Raw genomic sequence first — 23,764 nt, 5'->3', positions numbered from 1 at the left:
GATAAAAAAAGAAATAATTCATTTAATATATAAAATTTGATTAAAATTGAGAATAGATTTAAAAGTAGTTGAAAATGAATAAATTAGAAAGAATATCAAAAGAAAATTTTTTTCCAATAAGGAATCTGATCCCGAAAAATTCCCCACCCCAATTCTTGTGAAGGATTGCATGGGGACGGAGAATGACATAGGGGTGGGGAAGCCTTCCTCGTCGTCCATCCTACCCATAAACATCTCTAATCATTACTATGTAACATAGAAAGAAAGAAAGAAAAAAAAAAAAAAAAAAAAAAAAAAAAAAAAACTATTTTTCATTATTTTCAAAATTCCAGTGATTTGATATTAGTAAAATCAAAAAAAATCAAATTTAGGTCATGCCTACAAAAATTTCAATTAAATTAGCCCCACCTAACCGGAGTGTCCAAATGTCCATTGTCCAGTGAGCGTCGCTTTCAGTATTCTCGTCGCCAATTCCCAACAACCACGCTGCTCTTCCTGCTGGCTGCTACTCTGCTTTGAACGCCCTTTTTTGGCGGACTTTCCCACTTTCTTCTTCTTCTTCTTCTATATATATATATATATATATATAATCACTCCCCATTTCCATTTCTCTGCATCAAGACTTCCATGGCTTCTCTTCCTTCCCCACCCACCATGAATCTCCTCGAGAAATCCCTTCTTCCTTCCTCACCTCAATCTTTCATTTCCTCAATACCCTCTTCTTCTTCCTCCTCCAAACCCCTTCGTTCCCATGCTATTCGCTGTTCTGTCGCTGTGGCGCCTTCTGTTTCGACTAAGGCATCGAAGGAATTCAAGTTGAAGTCTGTCAAGGCCCGGCAGATCATCGACAGTAGAGGCAATCCCACGGTCGAGGTTGATTTGATTACTGACGATCTCTACCGATCCGCTGTCCCCAGCGGGGCCTCCACTGGGATCTATGAGGCGTTGGAGCTTAGAGATGGAGATAAAACCGTTTATGGAGGTAAAGGTGTGCTTACTGCTGTTAAGAACATCAATGATATCTTGGCTCCTAAGCTTGTTGGCGTCGATGTCAGGTCGATTCAATTCTTTCTTTTAATTTGCTTTAATAGATATCAATTTCAACGTTATCGTGCTAATTGACATTGCGTCCATGTGATTAAATTGTTTCTTCTACTTTATGATATAATATGGACATGATTGTCCTCTCTGAGTGTTTTATTGTTTTGTGTTTCCAAAACTAGAACTACTTTTCTGGTCAAACGAGCTTTTTGTTCTTTTAATTCGTTTGATAGTTGGCTGCAAATCTTATTTTACGATTAAGTAGACCTTCTATAATATATGCCCATGAGTCTAGACTATAAGTTGCAGAAGGAGACTTGTTTTCGAAAATTGGGGCCTGCTTAGATACACTTCTTTTCCACTTAAATTTACTTTTTCAAATATCCGGAAAATCATTTCAAACAGACCCTTCAATTACTTGCCTTGACCTTTTCATCCTGACTGTGAGGCTTGTGTAAAAGGTGGCTTAGTTCACACTGAGTTTTCACCCTCATTGTTGCGAGACAAGGACGTGAATGGAACGGAGAAGATGGTGGAAATTTTCGTACTTTTGGATTCTCAAACAAACTATATGGTCTTCTGTTGAACTTACTAATATCTGACTGGGAAAGTTGGTAGGATCTTTTTATTCAAATTATTACTGAAGATGTAAAATCCAAGCTTTTTCATTGGTTTGTCTTTGTGTGTGTATTTTCTTTATATATATGCGTTCACTGAGAAGGGATGATAAAAGCATTCAATATAACAAGCCCGCGTAGAAAGAAGTCCCACTTAAGAAAGGGTATGTCATCGGCATGTCTTTGTAAAATTTGTTTGAGAAGAGAATCAAAATTCATTGATTAATGAATGAAATAAGTAGTTAACCTCCCAGACACCTTAGGATGTGTGTTACAAGAAAAGTTTCCAGTTATTGATCAAAGAAGAAAGATAATAATCAGAAAAAACAAAATGGTGACTTGTGGGAGTTGTTTCACTATTCAATACTTCTGCTTCCTAACCCATGTTTGTTAACTTCTGTAGGAATCAAGAAGAAGTTGATGCAATCATGCTGGAAATTGATGGAACTCCAAACAAGTCGAAACTTGGGGCAAATGCTATACTAGGAGTTTCTTTGAGCGTCTGCAGAGCTGGTGCTGGCGCTAAGGGACTACCATTGTATAGGCACATCCAAGAATTATCAGGCACTAAGGAACTTGTTATGCCAGTTCCTGCTTTTAATGTTATAAATGGGGGTAGCCATGCTGGAAATAATCTAGCAATGCAAGAATTTATGATCTTACCTGTAGGTGCTATATCTTTCGCAGAGGCACTTCGCATGGGAAGTGAAGGTCAGCAGCTGCCTCTCAAGTGCTGAAATTTTCTTTCCATTGCTATGGTGTTAGTTTATGATTCATTTTGCACCTCATAAACATGCTTGTTTCTGACATATATACATGATTTATATATGTCTTTACTAAACCATTATCAGGCACCTACAGTTACTTGTCATTACTAAACCAGTCATTTATGAGTATTTTCTTATGAACAGTTTATCACACACTAAAGGGAATTATTAAAGCAAAATATGGACAAGATGCCTGCAATGTTGGAGATGAGGGTGGATTCGCTCCAAATGTTCAAGATAACAAAGAAGGACTGGTGTTGCTTATTGATGCCATTGAAAAGGCTGGCTATACAGGAAAGGTACAGGATTCTAATTTCCCTTTTTGTTTTGGAATGGTGTAGCAGTTTTCTTACATGTCCAACTAAGACAAAAAGAAAAAATTACTTTGAAACAGATCAAAATAGGAATGGATGTTGCAGCTTCAGAGTTTTTCACTAAAGAGGGAAAATATGATTTGAACTTCAAGAAACAGCCAAATGATGGAGCTCATGTTCACTCAGCTCATGGCCTTGGCGAACTCTATAAACAGTTTGTCAAAGATTTTCCCATTGTTTCCATCGAGGACCCCTTTGATCAAGATGATTGGAGCTCCTGGGCTTCTCTACAGTCTTCTGTTGATATCCAACTTGTGGGAGATGACTTGCTGGTAACAAATCCAAAGAGAATTGCCAAAGGCATTCAGAAAAAAGCTTGTAATGCTTTACTTCTGAAGGTAAGCAGCCTCTTACTTCGTTCTTTCCTTTCTCTCTATGTTTCAAACTAATTGCAGGATTTAGATTCGTCCTTAAAAACTTCACTTGTTTCCTGAATCTTTGGTTCTCCATTGATTTAGGTTCATCTGTGTCCATATAACAGTTAGAAACATTTGGTTTTGATGCTGCAATTTGCTCATATGCTAGAAATTTCTCCTGCAGGTTAACCAGATTGGATCAGTGACTGAATCAATTCAAGCTGCTCTTGATTCCAAGGCTGCTGGCTGGGGAGTGATGGTCAGCCACCGAAGTGGTGAAACTGAAGATAACTTTATTGCTGATCTTTCTGTTGGCTTAGCTAGTGGACAGGTTTCATTCATCTTCAGCTCTTGTCTATAAGTCTACTACGCATGTATGTTGTTGATATAACATTCACAACTGAATACTGTGTTACTATTCTACAGATCAAGACTGGAGCTCCATGCCGAAGTGAACGGTTAGCCAAATATAATCAGGTAAGATTTGATCAAATCAGAACTTCCAAAATTATTGTCTTTGTATTGCTACAACGGCTCTAGTTTTACTCAATATATCTATATATATTCCTTTTCTTGGATGCAGCTTCTTCGCATTGAAGAAGAAATTGGCAGTATTCGATATGCCGGTGCATCTTTCAGATCACCTTAGGAGATAAAAAGTTCAAGGGGACTGTTAATGTATCAATTTTAGGCGGAAGAGTGGCTTGATAGAAGAAAATGTGGAGGATTTCTGCAGAAATAATATGCTGAACTTTTCGGTCCAAGGTGTTGGAATCTGACATAGTACAAAGTTGATTTTGAGTGTTACCATGAGAGTATTTAAATTTTTTGTTTTGAACTATTCGTTTCAAAATAATACAGTGCTTTGTTTCCCAAACTACCTGGGGTTCTCTTAGTTTCAAAGCTTATTCCATACGGCCCAAATATCAGAAGTTTGATTAGTTCATCTAAAGTATGTCATCAAACATTGAGCAGATAAAAAATACTGCTAAAACTTAACCATTCACTCAAGACAGTTCAAATCGGAACAACTGACAGTAATCAAGTAAAAGTAGGTATCTACTTCCAAAAGAAAATGTAAAAGCAGGAATCATTTTCACACGATGAATAACTGCTTGCACCTATATTTATCAGTTTCCAAGGTAAAACATACAACTGAGTGAAGCTTCTACATTACATCAATACTGTGCCTAAGAGTATATAGGAGTATAATCAGCATAAAAGACACTGTAAGAAACAAATTCCTTTAAAAGAGTAAATCTAGTAAAACGATGGGTAGAAGCAGCTTTCCTGGTAGACCTTGGAAGAAGCTCAATAATTCCACAGATCAGTCGATGCCTAAATTTCAATTCCGGGACCAGCATACATCCCAGGTCGCATATATAGATCATCAGGGGTCTCGATTTTTGCAAGCCAAGCATAATCTTCTACTTCTTCATCGTTAAGATTGGGTTTGGATTCTATAGCTGATTTTTGCAAGCCACTGTGAGTGAGATTTGTTGATTTAAATAAAAAGCATAAAGAAGAAAAGTTTACTTACAAATAGTTGAGTATGGATAATCATGGTAGTATGTACATCTTCTTCCTTTATCTTCGTTATAAGGAGGCGAAAGAACATCAAGCACGGCACAAGGTGAAACTGCAGTGAAACAATGCAGATTACCTCCAGTTTTTGGGTACAAAACTGATGTTGCACTTGATGCGGTTAGAACTTTATCAACTGCTAACTTAGCCAACCTTGCTGGAAAAAAAGATCTCTTTTAGTTTTTTTGTTTTTGGGTTTGGGTGCGTTCATCACAAGTAATCCAATAATTGGAATTCAAAATGTAGCAAAAGGATGCATTCTCTCGGTGCCTAACAATGTACATGAAACTCTTGATATCGAGTTTGAGTAGAATATGGAATATCACGTTGCCAACAACATCAGTCATTTATATATGTGTGTGTGTTTTTCTAAAGAAAAAGGAAAATATGAGCTAAAAACTGGTATCCCATTTTTGTTTAATACCACCAAGCAAGGGAAATGCAAGCCAGCATGCATAACCTGCTCATCTGTGACAGAGTGAAAAATTGTTGCGGCAGTCGTTTCAGCCAAAAACAAAGAATGGGAAATAGTGAGTTGCAGTTAGAAGAAAATGCCCAAAGGCCAAGGTATATCAATGGTATCTTGAATATTTCAAACGATCGTCTAAGCATAGATTCAGTCAACTGCACAATAATCTACCATTGTTTTTTCTGATATTGGACTCATGGTCACAGTTGAAAATTATAGATGCTCAAGAGTGTTCATAATGTTATGCAGTGATATTCCAATCTAGCAAAAGTTCATTTTATTCTGAAAGCGAAAACCAAGACCAGTACATGTAATCTAGAAACTATGGAAGTAAGAATTGTAGACAACCATCAAGCCAAAATTAAAATGATACATTACTATTCATTGATTGTTTATGACGATCCTGAAAACAAGTTGGAAATGGAAATCAAACCTGGAAAATAAGTAGAGCCCTTGCTTTCCTGAATGAAGGGAGGTTCAACCCAGTCATAGGCTTTTACATGAAGAGAACCATAGAGAACTTTGCTGAACACAGTCATCCCAGGATGGTCATGAAGCGGGATGACGGAAGAAGTTGGAAAGCAGAAGATACATATCTGCATCGTGACATTTCAGTACATTCATAAGCATTCTTATCACAGCAAGGGCTTCAAAAACAACTAACAGAAACCCATGCCTAGAGTCAATCAAAGATACAGTTGCTGGTAATTTTGACACTAACTTCTCCAAATAAGCAGATGGACAACTAGCTCATAGAGTGTTAAAATTCAAAATGTAATCATTTCTCAGGTGTAAGAACTAAGAACAGAATATTACCCATGCCTCAGGTTTTTCTCCCTAAATAAAACTCAACAATGAATATTGTATAACCAAAATCCTGCGCTCCAAAATTTTTCCCTAGAAATTAAAATAAAAAATTCTCTGAATCCAAATTTCTTATTACTGAACAATGAATGAATGCAACCGTTTGAGAAAAGGGATGCATGGGACTGACCGTAAAACTTTCACATTCAAATATGTCAACATATGTTATTGGTTGAGCCCATCGAGCTATCCTATTCAATTGGCTCAGTCCAAAAAGCCCATGCCCTCGGTCGTCATCAACATTCTCTTCTTTAAGCCCAACATCGCCCGGGCCAACTGTGTCTGTGAATAGAGCATAGGCATACAACTGGGATGTGTCAAAAGAGTGGAGTCTAATGCAGCACATAATGTAGTATGTCCTGCTTGAAGAAGACTTTAGTTTCTGGAATAATATTCTTTAGAACAGCAAAAGAAAACACACAAAAGAACATCATAATAATCGATTGTCGTGTAATAAATCATTCCTCGGAGTCGGGGATAAGCAAATAGAAGCATATACTCTCGTACATTGATTGAAATCTCCAATAATCATTGTTTGCAATTGTACCAGGAATTGCAGATATAGTAACTAGAGGCAACATCAATACGTGACCATATTTTCACTCCAAAAAATTAAATACCTATCATTGCAGATATACTTTACACATACCTTATCCAAATTCTAAACTATTATTGGCCTTTTAACTGAAGATTGAAGAACAACTGAAATTGCTCATGACTGGAAATTCAAGACCATTTGAACTTTGATGAGAAACATGCAATTTCTATTCCACAAATCAAAGTTAAGGGAATGAGTAAAGTAACTTGTATGAAGAAAGTTATGTCTATAAATCCCAAATTAATGCCACTAAATGCCATTGCTCATGTGGAAAACAAGAGATGTCTATGTACACTTCACGGCTTGTAAATTTATATCGAAATAATTAAAGATAATATAACAACCTCACAGCCAAATTAAACAATATATCCAAGCCAGAAGCAATTAAAGCACATGGGTTTCAGAAATTCCCAAATGACAGAGCAATTCAGTTAACTGTTAAATGATTCAAATCTCAATTTAACCACCAAAAATAAGCAAACCCAGAATGAATTACTTGAATTTTGAACCCCAGATGAGAAATTAAGCAAGAATCACGAGAAGAAACAAAAGGGTTGTTTGAAGATCAAAGATAGAATATAATGCAGTATAAATTTCAAAGAAAGGCAGAGAAATTACCCATAAGGGAACATAGATTCTGGATAGTTTGAGAAGAAAGTGGAGAGTTGGCGGGAGTTAAGGTCTTCTTACAAAGGTCGTAGATAGCCTGAATTTTGGAGCTCTTCTTGTGGCTCATGCTCAAGAACCGAAGAAACACTGAGCAATCGACCGTGTTTTGCAACAATAGCCTGATCTTATCCGTCGCTTTTTGGGTTTTTGAGAACATTTTCAAATCAACAAAAAGATAAAATGCAAAATTCGGATTTTAGAATGTGATTATGAATACCGGCACATATCGCAGCCGTCTGCTTTTACGCGCGATGATGTAATTAACCTGAAGCAAATATTATTTTGTAAAAAATATAATAATTTATATTTTAAATAGTTTTAATTTAATTTTTAATTATGCCCTAGACTTTCAATATTTCATTTTTCACTATAACTTTTGTCCAAAAAAAAAAAGAAAAAAAAAAGCCTAGTAGAGTTCTCTTTTTATTTAGATAAAAAGAAAAATGGATGTGATATAAAAATTGAAAAACATACGTGACATCATTTATAACATTGTTTATGTAAATTATTGTAGTAGTTGATGTGTGTAATTTGTATTTTATGATATTTTTAGATGAAATAAATAGTAATGATATCTTTTTTTAGGAAAAAAGTAATGATGATCGTAGTATTCTTCGTTGTTGTAAATAATTTTATGTGTCACACTTAAGTTTGTCATATTTTTTATTATGTCAATTTTTATAATATATTTTATTATAAAATATATTTTTTTGAATCATTTCAAAGTTGAGAATTTTTTTTTTACAAATTTCAAATATAAAAATAAAAACGTTTTAAAGTGTGGGAGATGAATACCTCAAAATACTTTAAAATCCAAGAGAAGATTATCTTTACTATATTAAAAGGCTGGATAGAATTTTTCACTTTTCTCTTTGCCCCTACCTTTTTTATTAATATCTATTTTACCTTCACTTATACCTTTCACACCTCATGACAAAATCCTAACAATATAATAAGATATTTTTCTTATTTTAATTTTACGTTCATTTTTAACCTAAAATTTTTGAAACCTTATGTCTCAAACCTTTGGAGAAAAAACTACCTCTTTATAAAAAGATCAATCACGAATCAAATCATTTTCAACCAAACACACTTTTATGCAAATCTACAAAGGGGGCTATATCTCTTCTAATAATCAAGGTAATCACCAATTTTTGTATTTGTTTTCTTTTAGGAATTTTGATATTTTTAGTGTAACACCACATATGTTTATAATGGTTAGTTCTCAAATTTATTCTCTTTGCAACTCTATGGCAAGGAGGCTTCAATTATGGATGGTATTCAAAATATGGATGTTGGAATTGAGATTGTCTACTATATCCATTCTCCCTTTTTGATGTTTTGATCGGTAAAGAGGTGAGGATTGAGAGATTTGAGGAATCGATGGTAATACATGAGAACACATTGCAATCTAGATAGTGAGTTCTTGGGAATCTTTCATATGCTTTTCTCTATATTTGTTGTAAGTTCTCTCTCCCTTGTTTCTTATGTTTGATGACTTCAATTTCATGGAAAGCCTTTATTATTATAATTATATATGCCAATTAGAGTTTTTTAGTATTTATATATATATTCTCTTCCAATCATAGTAATAAAGTGAGAATCAAGATGAAGAAAAAATTTGAGAAAGTAGGGCAGAGAGATATGAACAAGATAATTAGGAAAAGATGGAGATATGAAGAGAAGAGTTAGAAAATATGTAGGGAGAAATTATTCAATTAATTTAATATTATCATTTTCTTTTTCAAAATCTTGTTGTATATTCCTATAAATTTCCTTCTATTTGTTATTGTCAGAGTAAATATATGGTGTACAATCAACTAATACAAGAGTATGTTAATGGATCATTTTTCCACTTTCCTTACATTAATAAAATAGAATACTTTTTTTATTTCCTTTTAGTGTTCCTTTGATTTTTTGTTTTTAAGTCGTTCCCTTAACAACGTATTAAACAAACTTAATCTTCTGAAATTGAGAATGGAAATCTACTTTATAAAATAATATTTTTTTAATTATTCTCTTAGAAATCAATGATATTCGAGATGTGGAATAAAAAAAGAAAAAATATAGAAGATAGAGGTATGAACACGAAAATTTATAGAAAAATTGAGATATGGAGGGAGGGGTTAGAAAATATTTAGAGAGAGATTACTAATATTAATTTGATCTTTCTTTCTTTTTTCGAATTAATTCTATAATATAAATTTTTTCCTATTTATTGTTGCCATAATAAATTTATGGCGTGATGCAAGGTATGTTACTCGACTCTTTTTTCCTTTTTTAGTTAACAAATAAAATAATTTTATGATTATTCCCTAATACAAGGTATATTTTCTCCTATTTTAATTATTCTTTTTACTTTTTTTTTTACAATTTTGTGAATTAGAAATTAAAGGATAAAAGACCATGGATTCAAAAATCTGACAACCTGAACAATCCGGACTACTCAATCCAAGTTGTTGGGTTGAGTTAGTTTAGTTCTTGGATTGGGTTGGTTCTCGATTTGGCCCAACCAATCCAAATTATATATATATATTTCTCTTGGTTTAAAGTTTGAATATATTGATTTAATGAATTTATGAATTTTTTATGTTTTTTTTAAAAATTGTTATGATATTTGTATTTGTTTAAAATTTGTAATAAATACCATAGATATTTGATTTTTAACATTTGATTAGTGGATGAGTTTAAATATTTTTAATTAATAAGGAAAAATGTAAGTTATAACCCAACTATCCAATCCAACCCAACCCAACCCAAATTTTAAGGATTGGGTTGGAGATCTTATTTGGGTCTTTTGGGTTGCTAACCCAACCAACTCAAATTTTCATGTTGGTCTAAAAAACACACTCAACCCAATCGAATCAATGTACACCCCTAATAAAAAGTAACTTTTGTAAAAATAAATAAATAAATAATCAACAAATTTTTTTCCCTTCAAACAAGAAGGTTCATTTAAAAAATTATATAAAAATTTGACTTTTATTTGTTTTCCCCTCCTAAATCCCTTTGAAAATTTATAAAGGATTACTCCATTCATTAAAAATTAAGATATGTTATTTTGTCACTTTTATGTCAATATTATTTCACAAATTTTGTTCACATCATATTTTAATTTTTTTAATTCATATATTTTTATATATTATTCTCTCTTTATACTTTTAAATTCCATATTAACTATTAAATTTTAAATTCAATTATAAGTATTCATTCAAAAAATTTAGTTTACTTTAAAAATTCTTAAAAAATTTCAACAACATTAAAAATACTAACTTGAAACAAGAAATATATAATTTTTTACACTATTTTTAAATCATTTTCAGGTTAAATATTTACTAATTAAACTTAATAAAAGTTGAATCAATTTTATAATAAAAAAATTAAATCGCAATTTAAAATTTAATAAATAAATTTGTCAAAAAAATGCATCTCCTAACTAGATAAAATTAAAATTAAAAAAAAAAAAAAAAGAAAAAAAAAGTACTTTTAGACTTCGGGATTTCAGCAAGGAAGTAAGCTCAATGTTACTTCAATTAGTTTTTGAAGGGTAGATGTTGTATATTATTAATCTTCCTCCTTGAAAAGAATAAACTTAAAACTTGTTTAAAGTTTATTTTCTCATATATTTTGATATATTTCTGCATTATTTTGCTCTTAAATGACACTATAAGAAAAGAGATCTCTCCTAACGTTAAATATGACAACACCAACAATATCGTCAGAAAAAAGAGGAATTGTTGACAAGTAAAAGCCCTATCGCATTGTGAGCCTCTCCCAATGCTTATATATATGTCGTCGAGACAGGTGGCCTAAGCAACCAGTATATAAGGAACCGTCCAGGAAAAGGGTCATAAACGACCAATTTAGCACCCCTCTACCGATAACCGACAGTAATGCATCCATCGACATAAGTGATTTATGTTGATGCCTAGAGATATCATCAGCAAAAGTAATCGAAATTTTGAAAGTTTATAAGTTTAGATGGTGCATCTTTGTCTTAAATGTGGGGTGAGATTTTTTGTCTTAAATGTTGGATGAAATGTTGTTTGAAAGTTTATAAGTTTAGATGTTGTATCTTTGTCTTAAACGTGGAATGAAATGTCCATTGAGATGTTTTTCGTCTTAAATATGGAGTGAGATAACTTGAAAATTTAGATATGTTGTTTAAATTGTGGAGAGATGTTTTATACATTTTGTGTGTGTCAATTATATTTAAATTTTTAGTGTAAGTTGTTCTATTTCAATTGGAGAGTGAGAGAGTTCGTAAGTTTAGATATTTTTGTATTGATATACATATATGTCAAATTATTCTTTATGTGAAACTCAATAATAGTTGATCGATTGTGTTTTTTATACGTCTTTTGTTATTAAAGTTGTAGATTTAGCTTTTCTTTTTGTTTTTTTGTTTTTCAAGATCGACTTCATCGACAAGAAACTTTAATTTTCTGAATATTTTTGTAACTTTATTTTTATGTCAAACTTTTCCCAGGTGTTATGTAACTTTATTTCCATAAATTAGGTGTTGTATAAAACATGTATAAGACATATATGACAATATTGAATGAACTTGGACTTTATTTGAGGTATTTTGTTTGTTATTAGGTACAAATCAATTTGATCTAATAAAATTCTATGAAATAAAAAATAGGAATTTAATGCAACTTTTTATTGCAAAAATAGGCTTATGTGATGTCGAATTGTACTGTTTATCGGTCTATACAATCTATGTCGATGCCATACTTCTCATGTCAATATAAAATAATTGTCGACAATATCAATAGGCGTCAACATATGATGACTATGTAGACGCGAGAAGTATGAGATCAACATAAAACAACTCCTGTCAGACAAATATTGCTACGTTGATGCCATGCTCTGACCGTCGACCTATATGAACGGTTGATGTATCATATCAGTGTCGGTGTAGGATCCCTATGACGACGCCAAAAGTATGACATCAGCATAGGTCCAAGATAATTGGGTTTGATGTTGGAAAAACTCCTTACATTGACGTTGAGCCATTTAGCATCAGTAGTTCTTTTCTCAATGGATTTATGCCCATGGTTTCTCCCGATGGTCGGTTTGCGATGACATAAGTTCTTCCGATGAATTTTTTATCCACACCGATGCTTTTTGGTGAAAATGGCTTAATTCTTGTAGAGAAGAAAAGTAATATAGAAGTTGAAAGAGAAAAAAAGATTACAACACTTATCTAGTTGGATAAAATTAATAGTTGAGGATGAAAATCCATTGATTGGATGAGAAGTAGGAATAGCGTTTAATTATATTTTAATTCCCAGTAACAATCTATTTTGGTCCTAAACTTTCAAAATATTCATTTTGGTCCATGAACGTTTTCAATGTCTATTTTAGCCCTTGCACCTTTAAAAGCAACCACTTTGATCCTAACATTTTATTTTAATTTCAACAAATTAATAACAAAACTTAAAGTATATGTTTTTAACATGTTAACATTAATATATGTTCAAACTACCTTTATTAAATCGTGTAGTAAGCAAATTTTATGTGAAAATGTAATTAATATGATTAAGAGCTTGTTTGAATTGATTAGAGAAAAAAGTATTTTTTTAAAAAAATTGTTTTTATTTAAACTCTTTTGATAATTTTTTTTTAAAAAAAATTGTATTTTAAATAGTTGTCAAACACTTCAATTTTTCTAAAATAATTATCTTCAAAATTAAACACTTGAAAAGTTAAACAAAATACACACTAAATTGGTTCTTGTTTTAAAGTTTAAAAACTAAAGATGCGTTTAGAATACATTTTCAAATGTTTAATTTAAAAAACAAGTTGTTTTAAAAGAAATTAGAGTGTTTGGCAACCACTCAAAATATTTATTTTAATCGATTTTTATCAAAAGTGTTCGAATTTTTAAGTCAATCCAAACATATCCTAAAAGAGATATTATAAAAATGACCACGATAGAAAAAAAAAAAAAAAAAAAAAAAGTGCAGAAATTAACTGTTTGTTAACAAATTATTTTTTTTAATTTTCTGTTTTTTAACATTAATGTTTGCTTCCTCTTTATTTTTTAATTATGATTTTTTTTCTTGAAATAGTTTATGATTTTCACCTTTCTTAAAAATCACTTGAACTCCTACCTTAACACATAATAATAATTAAAAAAAAAAAATTAAAACCATTTTTTTTAATTTTTTAAACTTGACTTTTCATAATTAGAATTTAATCTTTAAAACTTGATAAATTCTTTCAAAATAATTCTTACCATCAAACTTAGAAGCTATTTATGAAGATTTTATTAAACTATAGGAATTATTTATAAAATTTCAGGGACTGAATTCTAATTTTTTTTTTTTTTAAATTATGGATTAAATTGGTAATTTAACCTTAAAAACATATTTAAAAAAAAATTAAAATCACATTTCTTGGGTTGCAGACTATTAGCATTAGCGCCACTGTGTAAGCCGGCTCCGTGTCCCCATCATTCGCCACTACCATTTTGGCGGCAAAATTTCTCCATTTATGCGAAAGCTTTGGAGCTTCCATTTTGAATTTCTCGTCGTCTTCTTCATTGGAAAAGAAGCTTTTTCAGGAAGCGATAGAGTAATTCTGATGGAAGGAAGTAAAGGCGAAGCGGTATTCGATTCACTGAATCTGAATCCACAGCTCTTCATTAATGAAGCTCTCAATATTGTAGACGATTTAGTTGATGACGCTTTCGGTTTCTATCAATCGTATTGCTCTCTCTGTTTCCGTCTCTTCAACTTAGGTTTTCAATTTTGTTCGGTTGATTTTATTGATTCTTATCCATTCTTTTTCCCTTCAGACAAGCATCAGCGACCTTGAAGACCGAGGGCTCGGATCGATCCCAGGATCTTACCCTGGTAAGGTTTAATTTGCATTTTATTACTTGACATTTTCTTATCAGCCGTTAATTTCCGGCTTTTTGAGTTTGTACTCTTGAGCACTTCTTTGAATTGTTTCGGTTTTCTTTGAACAAAATTGTTTAATTGCCTCGTTCCTGTAGGGAATATCGCGAGTCCGAGCGTTGGTTCAATTGGGTCTGGATAAGCGGTTGGCCATGTGGGAGAAGTACTGTCTCAATCACTGTTTCTCAGTACCTGAAGGTTTCTCTTTACCATCAAATGTAGGTTTTTCTTCTACTCTGTCTGTGATGAGGCTCCGATGCCCAAGGACTAAAATATTGAAGTTGGTATCAATATCGAAATTTCAAGTTATAGTCTATCAATTGAATATCACTATCGATAGATATTTGTGTAAATCAATAAATTTATTAAAAAAAAATATTTAAATTAATAATTAAGTTGTTTTGGCTTTCAAATAAGTTATAGCTCTTATTGAGATTCATAGATAACATCTTCTTATGTTTTTATGTGTTTATAAAAGATACCGGAGATGTCTATAAGTCCTTAATATCAATGTCAAATCTTCCTATTCATAGATATATCAACATATCAACAAATAATCACAACCTTGTCTGTGCTTTGCTATGTAAAGTTGCTCTATTAGTGTTGTTTTTGTAACTGAATTACTCGCCCTTTATGCCCAAATCTTTTCACTAGTGATTAATAATTGAGCATGTAAAATGGCTGCTTGTTGGTTCTGCGAGTTTCCCCCTTGTGTACTGGCTAGAGAGCTTCCTCAACTTTTGGTTCGAGGGTGAACAAATTTTGAGATATTGGAGAAATGTGCATCATCAAGTTTCAAGTTTTTTTACGAGATATGTTCATTGTTTTAGATGCAGTTTCGAGTTTCCATATGTTTTACCTCATTGATTCCTTTTCTTGTTTGCAAGTCAATGTGGTTCCACTGTCACTAGAAATATCGCCGTGATTGTAAAAGATTCTTTTGCTCTGAAGGAATGTAAGCAAATGTCTGCAGCATTTCTTAGAAAATCTCTGTCATGGTGCATCGTGGCTTTTCTTTTTAAATTATTTTTGAAGTCTAACCTATGTGAGGTTCAGTTCCACTCCTTTCATTTTGCACCAATATAGATACTTGGGGTTGGGAATTTCTGTCTGTCTCACTGGCATCTTAATGGAATCTGCGATATCTTATTGTCATGTTGCTAAATTATCAATGGTTCCCATATCTTGTTTTAGAAATTTGAGTTATGGTTAATTTAGTCTATGTATTATCTTACTTACTACTTTTTCTTCTCTCTAACGCAATAAACATATTTCTGATTCAGACCTAAATATTTTCTTTAAGTTGTCTTAGGATGATTCACCTGGTGTCACTTCAATAAGTCATGACTATGACGTGGGTCTGGATACAGAGCTAGATTTTTTGAGGAATAAGCTCTCTGAGGTATTGAGTGTGTCGTTTGTTTATTACGTCTTGTGTTTATGTACATCATATTTTATGAGGAAATATATTCTTCAGGTCAGAAAAGAGAATATTGTATTGAACCAAGAGCTACAAGCTTTGGAAAGGCAAACTGCTACCAGTAACTCCCAAATCAATCATTTCAACGAAGCATTACAATTATATGAGCAAAATTCTGTGAATGAAATGTTCCAGGGTAATTAAGTTGTACTTAAAATCAATTTTTTCCTTTCTGCACTCCTGGTTTTACATGCGAATTACTTTACTGGTATACTCATGAAGGCATACTCAAAATCATGTATGAACCTGATTATCGTCGTAGTCAGCCTGGTAGATTAAAGTTTCTGTAAACACTGACCTTCTCCTTCAATGGATTGTGCTGGCCTGGATATCTCATGGTGACACAAACTCTAAATTCTAATAGTTTCAAATGATATTTTAGTCAACACCTGCAAAATCATTTCATTTGGGCAAATTTTATATTACCTCTAGGAATAGGGTTAGTGAATTTCTCTTTTTGTTTCCCATTTTCTGTCGTTCATCCATCAGAGAGGAAATTCAGTCCGTGAATAAGGCAATTTCTCTTGCTATTTTCATTTTGAAGGCCACTTGGACAAAATTTATTCCTTAGCATTAAATTTCGTTGTACTGAAAACTTTAACAGTAGGTAGGTAAAAGCTGTTCATTATTTTAGGAAGCAGACTTCTAACATGTATCAATTTCTCGCAGAAATGATGGGAACTGCATCGGAGCTGCGAGCGAAAATAGGAAAGCTGAAGAAAAGGAGGATGGAGGAATCCAAGCTGACTAAAGTAGAGAAGGTTCATACAAACGGGGACATCTCTCACTATCATAATGGTATGATTATGAAGCTACTTCATTATCAATCAAGCTGGTTTTAGCTTTCTTGAAGCTGAATATCATCTCACATGCTGGTTGACGCTTGTTTCTGTTCTGCAGGTTTATCTAATGCTAAGCTGGATGACATTAAAATTTTTTTAGATGATTTGAAGACCCTTTGAAGTATTTCATTATGACATCAACCTTACTGTATATGGTGCTTGCTGTGAAACTTGTCACTACGAGTTCTTCAATGTTTAAACTTGATTTAGCTGTTGGGAGATATTCTAAACCAAATTTGTATAATATTTCGTTTGGATTGATGACTATCCTTAGCTCTCTCCTTAAGAGTTTGCAGATGGGCCATGAGTAGGTGTTGGCTCAATCCTATAAATTATTATGGTTCGTTTCAGAAGCTTCTCTTTTGTTTTATTACTACTCTTGATGTGGAAATCCTATCAAATCTCAAATGGAAATTTAGACTTAGAATTGTGTGGTAGTGACTTGGGACCGGAAATTTAAAGTGCAACCCGTTTTAGATCGTCATTGCACCTTTTGAAACGTTTCTGAAATGTGAAGAATAATATTGCAATTTTTTAAATAAATGGAAAACCCTCTCATAAGTGTTTTTTAAGTTTTGGGGTTTTAGAATGTTTGTTTTGCGATGTTGGCACTAAATGCAATTGATTTTTTTAGGCAGACATAAACAAACAACAAAGTCACCACAACCAAACGTAACAAAAGCCCTACATGAGGAGCGGCGGAACACAATCTGAAGAGAAAAAAACATCTTCTCCTAGACAAAGCATCCTTGAAAGGAGGCCAATGCAAATGTAGCTGATTTTGATGGTATGATTTTTCTTCTAATGGTAAGGAGGTTTCAACTTTTAAGGACACTACTTTTACTTGTTGTGATATTGCTTGTTTTACAGTAAATTCAGTAAAAGTTTGTTAGTACTGTGGTAGTACCTACCACTTCCACTCATAATTTGAAATATCTATTAACAGTTATATTAACTTATTATTCATTTACTTCTAGACTCCATATAATTTTTAAATTCAAATTTTGTAGCAAACAATGAATCTAATATTCTGATAATATAGGAAATTTTTTATACTAGTACTAGAAAATTTTCCCAAAACTGTATATAGATCATGGCATAGCACTTTTAAGATAAATTAGTTCAGTTAACTATTTTCAAGAATCTCTGTTTTTCAGACAAAAATCCAATGAAATTCAATACGACTTGAATTTTTTATTTTTATTATTATTGTTTTACCTTACTATATTATTAATTTTATGAATAATATAATTAATTTAAAGTAAATGAAGTCTCTTTCCAAAACAACTCATGATGTGGGGTATTTCAAGGGAGTTTAGATTATTGCTATTATTATGTGATCATTTCGGCCTATATGAAAAAAATCAGATTATTTCCTTTCAACTATTGTAAAGCTTTCTCCGAGAAAGGTTCTACATTATTTCGATACCAAAGCGCATTCGTGACTGGGGCTTGATGGCTAGAAAAATCGACAACAAGACAAACAACCTCTTGAGCGTCGGATCTAAGAACCATGTTGAACAACAAAATTCAAAGAATTCAACCTCAAAAGACTCTGAAATCAGTTTAGTCTCAACTCCTAAGATAGGCTAGATAACATATTACTTTTAGATGATCTAATAAATCAAGGATCGGATAAAGTTTTGAAACTTTCATCAACCTTTAATCTTCAAAGCACCCTACAAGTAAGATTAATCAACCCTTGAATGCTCCAAATATTTATGCATTCTATCAAAAGATCAACACACAGGAAACAAAGCCTAAATGCTTTCAAGGTTTAAAACCTAAGATTTTACATTTTCAAATCTTCTTTTGTGAAAAATACAGGACTACTTATACTAAATGAAAGGACATTACAAAAAGACACAACCTTTCATTGATATTGTCTAAATTCATCAAACATCTCTTCAACTACTTTCATAAATGTAAATACATGAAATTAAACTGGTACGTAATTTATAAAAAAATGTGGATAAATTTAGAATTTCATATTTATTGTGTCTTTTAGATGGCCTTGAAACTTGAAAGATTGTAACTCCACCGTAGGTTTGAATCTTAGAAGTAAATATTTAATACTATAACTCTTGTCATTGTCACTTATTTTCATTGCCACTTATTTTCATTGCCACTTATTTCCTTATCAATCCTTCTCTCCCGATAAATGTGGAAGCATCCACATCTTTCACCTCATTCGATTAACAGAGGACTCTATATATGGTGCCAGCTACAACATTAAACAAGTCTAAGTGATATGACAAAATATAAGTATTATGAAAGTTGAAGCACACATGAGTCTTCAATGATTTGATTTGGCTATATAAATCTGAAATAGACTTGGTTGACACTGTGACAAGCAGCTAATAAGTTTGAGTATGCATGTATATTGATACGAAAACTCTAGTGAATTGAAATTAGAAACCCTTTTAGTTTATATGAGAACCCCTAATTCCCAATCACTAAAAATTCCAAATCAACTTGTTAGGGTTAGACCCGGATTCCCTTAAGATCAAATATCTTGAGACAAAGAACAAGTTCATTGGCCCAAGATTCAAAGACTCTCCAAGATAGAATAATCAATCCTATTTGAATGTTCTTGGCATGCAACTCAACACATGAATTGCAAAATTCAAGAGCTCTCTTAGCTAAACTTGAAAGAAACACAAAGGCCAAAATTAATTCATCCTAAAACTTAATGGATCAAAACAACAAGGCAAGACTTTAATAGCTTCATAATAAAAACTCTAATGACACATCATAGTTGATAGTAAAAAGACAAAAATAATCTTACTTGATGTAACATAAAAAGGATAAAATTAAAAAATAATAAAATTATTATATCAAAATTATTAAATAAAATATAATTAATAATTTGATATCTTGACCAGTTCTATGATCACATGCCATGATAATGTCACCGGTGAAAAAGGCATGGTGTTGAACATTCAAAACATTGCATACCCCCAATCTTGCACTCATAAGCAATCTTATCAATGAACTTGTTTTTTTAGTTATTAAATAAAACATTAAGTTTTATTATATTGAAGTAAGGCATCAATCCATAATCAAAATTGGTGTAATTATAATGAAGTTTTATTGATAGATTAATCGTAATAGATCATAATTACAAACGTAATTAGATTGTTTTTAGATTATTTAGAATTACGAAATTATCACATTTACTATTATATTCTAACTCTTTCCTCTCATTTTGGACTCATTCTTGTCACTCCATCTGGTTCTTCAATTCACATTGCTCTCTTTCATTTCAATTCGTTTTCTCTATTTTGCTCTCTTTTTTTATCTCGCTCATTGGTGTTGCTTTCTCTTCTTGTTCTCATGCATTGGTCTCGTTGTCATCTTTGATTCCCACGAAAAAGTCAAAGAAATCACTCACCAACAACAGGGAAGCGATTGCCACTGGGCAGTGATGGAACTACAATGCCGGCAACGGACGGTAACCAGCTGGGCCGTGAGACTCGAGTGAGCACTGGAAGGAGGTGATAAACTGTGAACTACAATTTCGCTCGGGCCTCTTATTTTGGACTATCTGTGTCATATTTCCGGTGAAATGGGTGGTGATAAACAGTGGGAAAGAATGGGAGTGGTTAGAAATGAGCACCGGAAGGAGGCGGTGCACGGAATGGGAAGGGGATGAAGGCGGCGCGGAAAGGAGTCGCCGGTGGTGGAGAGGAAAACTGTCCAAACTGACTCAAAATTCAAAAACTTCTATGTAATTTACCTCTTTTTTTAAAACGTTTTTTTTTTTTTTTTAAAAAAAATCTTTTGAAGATGGGAAATACTCATTTTACCCTCCGTTGTAAATGACTACAGTTATATACTCTCTTTTTTTTTCAAGACATGCTTCTCACCTACTCCCTTACTTTTTGGGTTTCTTATATTACCAAACATCTCATACCAAAAATGATTGTAGCTTAAACTTTGTGAAGCCATTTAAAAGTATGGTTGGAAAGAACACGAAAAACGTATAAAATCAAGTAGTTATTTAACTAAAACGGAGTTGTATCAATAAAGATATGGCCAAAACAAAATTATCGTTTATGCAAAAAAAAAGTGAGGAAGCCTTTAGAAAAATTATGTCCTTCCTCGTTTGAGAAAGTTTTCCAATGTGAATCACAATTTATTTTTATTGGATCGAATACCTGTTTGGCTTTATGGACTCTAATAAAATATAATATAATATGAGATTCCATCCAAAAACCAATAGACAATGAGAGGAGTGGCTCATCAACCTTCCAAAGCATGTTAAGTCCATTAATTTTTTAATGTGAGATTCTCAACATGTTTCTTTTGATGCATTCTCCAATCTTTTCTCTTTCACCTCTTAGACACTATCATTGTCCAAGACTCAGAAGAGGAAGATTTTCAAAATTTTCTGTCTATTCTACCTCAAAATTTTTCTTCATCAAGCTCGTTCTTTCTTCTTATCCAATAGCCTCTAAGAAGTCATTTGGTTTAAGGTTTTATAGATGTCTGAGAATAAATGATGCCTGAAAAGAAGATGTCTGAGAATATGATGTCTGGAAATCAAAGATGATTGTGTTTGATTGTGCATGGGAATGCTATCAAAATTTTATGAACAAAAATTGTGTTTGCGTTTAATTTATGAAATTAAGCATGACAATCTTATTATATTTGTAATAAATGAATAATTTAAATAATAAACAATGTTTAATATATGAATAAAAAGTTAATTATGAATCAATAATAATTTTAATTATAAGTATTTGAAGATTGAGTAATTTATAATTAAAATTAACCAACTAATGTATTTAATGCCATATTAATTATAATCTAATACTTAATCATTTTTATTATCAATTAAGTTCGACATTAGTAATTTTAATTTTAATTAAATAATATAATAAAATATATTTTAATGGACAATATATTATATAAAAAGTGAAGAAAATGAGATAAAAATATGATAAATTAACAAAGAATACTAAAAAGTATTTTGTAAATGATATGTTAATAATGAATGGAGTAAAATAAATAATTAACTTCATATAAATAATTAGTGATGATTATATATTCATAATGAACAATCAAATTAAAATTAATATCAATAAATAATTACTTGATTGTTTAAAAAAACAATAAAGTAATAAATTATTATTATTGAAAAAATGAAGTTTAATACAAACTAAATTTAACTAACCGTAGTTTACTAATTAAATATATTTAAGATATGTTGGCTAGTAAATTAATAATAAAAAAAAACAATACCATTCATTTAATAAAATTTTATTATAAAAATAAGTTAAGTAAATATTTTAATAGATCATTATTGATTTATTAAAATAAATATTTATATTATTTTTGTTAAATTAATATTAATTAATTAACTATATTCAAAGTGAAATTATATGTAAAAATGAAAAATAGATAGAGAGTGGAAAATAGAAAACTCACCGTTTTGGAAGGAAATGAGAATATCTGGGGATAGCTTATTCCTAAGTAAAGAGTTGAAAATTGTGAAACAAATATGGAAATTGAATACATGTGTCAATTTCCATGCAGAAAATTCTCCAACCAAACTGCTTCTTTTTCTTTCCTTTCAACTAAAATTGTTTTTCTATTTTCTGTAAGATGGGAAAAAAATTGTATTAGAGAATACTATAATCTCTTTATTTATACCATAAATTTATCTCCATAAATACTGATAGAGCAACGCAGCTTGCCTATAAATAAATGGGGGTATGAAAAAGGAAATTTCCCCCGGTTTCAAAGTCGATGGTTTTGCAGATCGCCAATAAAAATAATTACAATGACAATTAAAACAAACGGCTAAGAGCTAACCGACTTTGTTTTCTAAAATATCTTTTATAACAGAAATTATCGATATTATGAATAATATAATTTAAAGTAAATGAAGCCTTTTTCCAAAAACAACTCAACGTGGGAATAATGACTATTAAGTTTGAGCCTACAAAAGATGCTTATTTCACACGCTGCTTAGGCTTCTCCAATAAGCTTTATAATGGGATTTCAATTCATTCTCATTTTCTTTGAGAATACAAAGACACCCCACTTTCCCCTTATAATACAGCTTGAAGATTTCCATTTTTGCAGAGTCCAAATCTTCACCACCAACCATGGCCAAAACAAGAAGCGAACACAGAAAGACGAAGACGGACCGAGCTCGAACGATAACGAAGCGGTTTACAGTAAAGAACCAGTCAATAAGGCAAAAACTTGGCCTCACAGAGAAGCTTGAAAAGGACTCAAAGCAAGGAATGAAGGTCTTTTGTATAAGAAGAACTCTGCCTCAAATCAAGTTTGGGATATCATTCACAATTCCAGACAGAGTGGCCTCAGAGATTAATGACAAGAAAAGGATAAGTGGATTACACCCACTGAGAATCACTAGAGTTCCATGTGGTGGGCCAATGGAGTTTCATGAAATTGTAAAAGAGGCTGAGACAAGTTCAGGTCCATTGAAGAATAAGCAGCAAGGCAAGCCACCAAATCCTAAAGCAGCATATCATAGGAGCTGCTTGAATGAGTGGCATCCCCAAGTATTTCATTTCATCTCTAATCATTATTAATACTGAGAAGTTTGGAAGGTGTATAGTTTCCGAGGATTTAGTAAGAATAACTCGAGACTAAAAAATACGAGGATCAAATACTCTTGTTTCGCAAAATTTGAAAACTAAAATGTATTTAAGAAAAATCTCTCGTACCACAATCGTAAAGGTACTATTATTGTCATGTCAATATCTTTTAAGAATGATGTAAGGTTAGATAACATTGATAACTATATATGAAAAAAATTCTAGCAAGAACATAGAATATTACTATGGAAGCTAAAAGATTTTCCTTTATTAATATTACAATTTATATATCAAACTACCTTTTAAATTCTTTAGTGTTTTTTTTTTTTCTTTTTCTAATTCTTGGAGACAAACGTTTGCAGAGGTTCTATGGTCTGTTTCTGGCTTTTTTTTTTTTTAATCTTCCCTCAGGTTGTATAGTTTCAAGCTAAAATTAGAATTTCTAGGCTATTTCAGGAGATATAGACATTTATAAAGGTTTAGTAAAATTTTGACCTCCAAACTTCCATGAAAATAACAATTTAATCCCTAAATTCTAGTTTGTAGCAATTTAGTCATTAGGTACCTTACAATTTTTTATGATTCAATCATTAAAGAGAAAATTACTAATATGATTT

The 23,764-nt window shown here is 31.8% G+C and overlaps 3 protein-coding genes across 5 annotated transcripts; 2 read left to right on the top strand and 1 right to left on the bottom strand.

Moving 5' to 3' along the window:
• Nucleotides 1-414: 414 nt before the first annotated feature.
• On the top strand, nucleotides 415-4,032 carry ENO1 (enolase 1). The gene is made up of 7 exons (XM_039023752.2): nucleotides 415-1,055; nucleotides 2,062-2,369; nucleotides 2,570-2,724; nucleotides 2,820-3,137; nucleotides 3,340-3,486; nucleotides 3,582-3,632; nucleotides 3,739-4,032. Exons 1-7 carry the CDS (start codon nucleotides 628-630, stop codon nucleotides 3,802-3,804), a joined length of 1,473 nt encoding a protein of 490 aa, XP_038879680.1. The 5' UTR covers nucleotides 415-627; the 3' UTR covers nucleotides 3,805-4,032.
• A 216-nt stretch (nucleotides 4,033-4,248) lies between these two features.
• Nucleotides 4,249-7,601, bottom strand: LOC120071458 (2-aminoethanethiol dioxygenase, putative (DUF1637)). 3 transcript variants are annotated; one of them, XM_039023753.2, is made up of 5 exons: nucleotides 7,289-7,601; nucleotides 6,203-6,354; nucleotides 5,642-5,804; nucleotides 4,696-4,896; nucleotides 4,249-4,621 (listed from the first exon to the last, which is right to left on the bottom strand). In XM_039023753.2, the coding sequence occupies exons 1-5, from the start codon at nucleotides 7,494-7,496 to the stop codon at nucleotides 4,494-4,496; spliced, it is 852 nt and encodes a 283-aa protein (XP_038879681.1). In that variant the 5' UTR covers nucleotides 7,497-7,601; the 3' UTR covers nucleotides 4,249-4,493. The 3 variants fall into 3 exon arrangements, with proteins under 3 accessions (XP_038879681.1, XP_038879684.1, XP_038879683.1); XM_039023756.2 differs by having other exon boundaries at nucleotides 6,203-6,431; nucleotides 7,289-7,567; XM_039023755.2 differs by having other exon boundaries at nucleotides 6,203-6,434; nucleotides 7,289-7,450.
• A 6,140-nt stretch (nucleotides 7,602-13,741) lies between these two features.
• Nucleotides 13,742-16,925, top strand: MIS12 (minichromosome instability 12 (mis12)-like protein). Its single transcript, XM_039024017.2, has 7 exons — nucleotides 13,742-14,055; nucleotides 14,148-14,205; nucleotides 14,349-14,468; nucleotides 15,563-15,652; nucleotides 15,728-15,866; nucleotides 16,400-16,528; nucleotides 16,631-16,925. Exons 1-7 carry the CDS (start codon nucleotides 13,844-13,846, stop codon nucleotides 16,690-16,692), a joined length of 810 nt encoding a protein of 269 aa, XP_038879945.1. The 5' UTR covers nucleotides 13,742-13,843; the 3' UTR covers nucleotides 16,693-16,925.
• The last annotated feature ends 6,839 nt before the right edge of the window (nucleotides 16,926-23,764 follow it).

This window comes from Benincasa hispida, chromosome 2 (assembly GCF_027475165.1).
Source record: "Benincasa hispida cultivar pf3 chromosome 2, pf3_genome.v1.1, whole genome shotgun sequence".
Taxonomy (NCBI): domain Eukaryota; kingdom Viridiplantae; phylum Streptophyta; class Magnoliopsida; order Cucurbitales; family Cucurbitaceae; genus Benincasa; species Benincasa hispida.
This window is presented reverse-complemented; position numbering and strand designations above follow the sequence as displayed.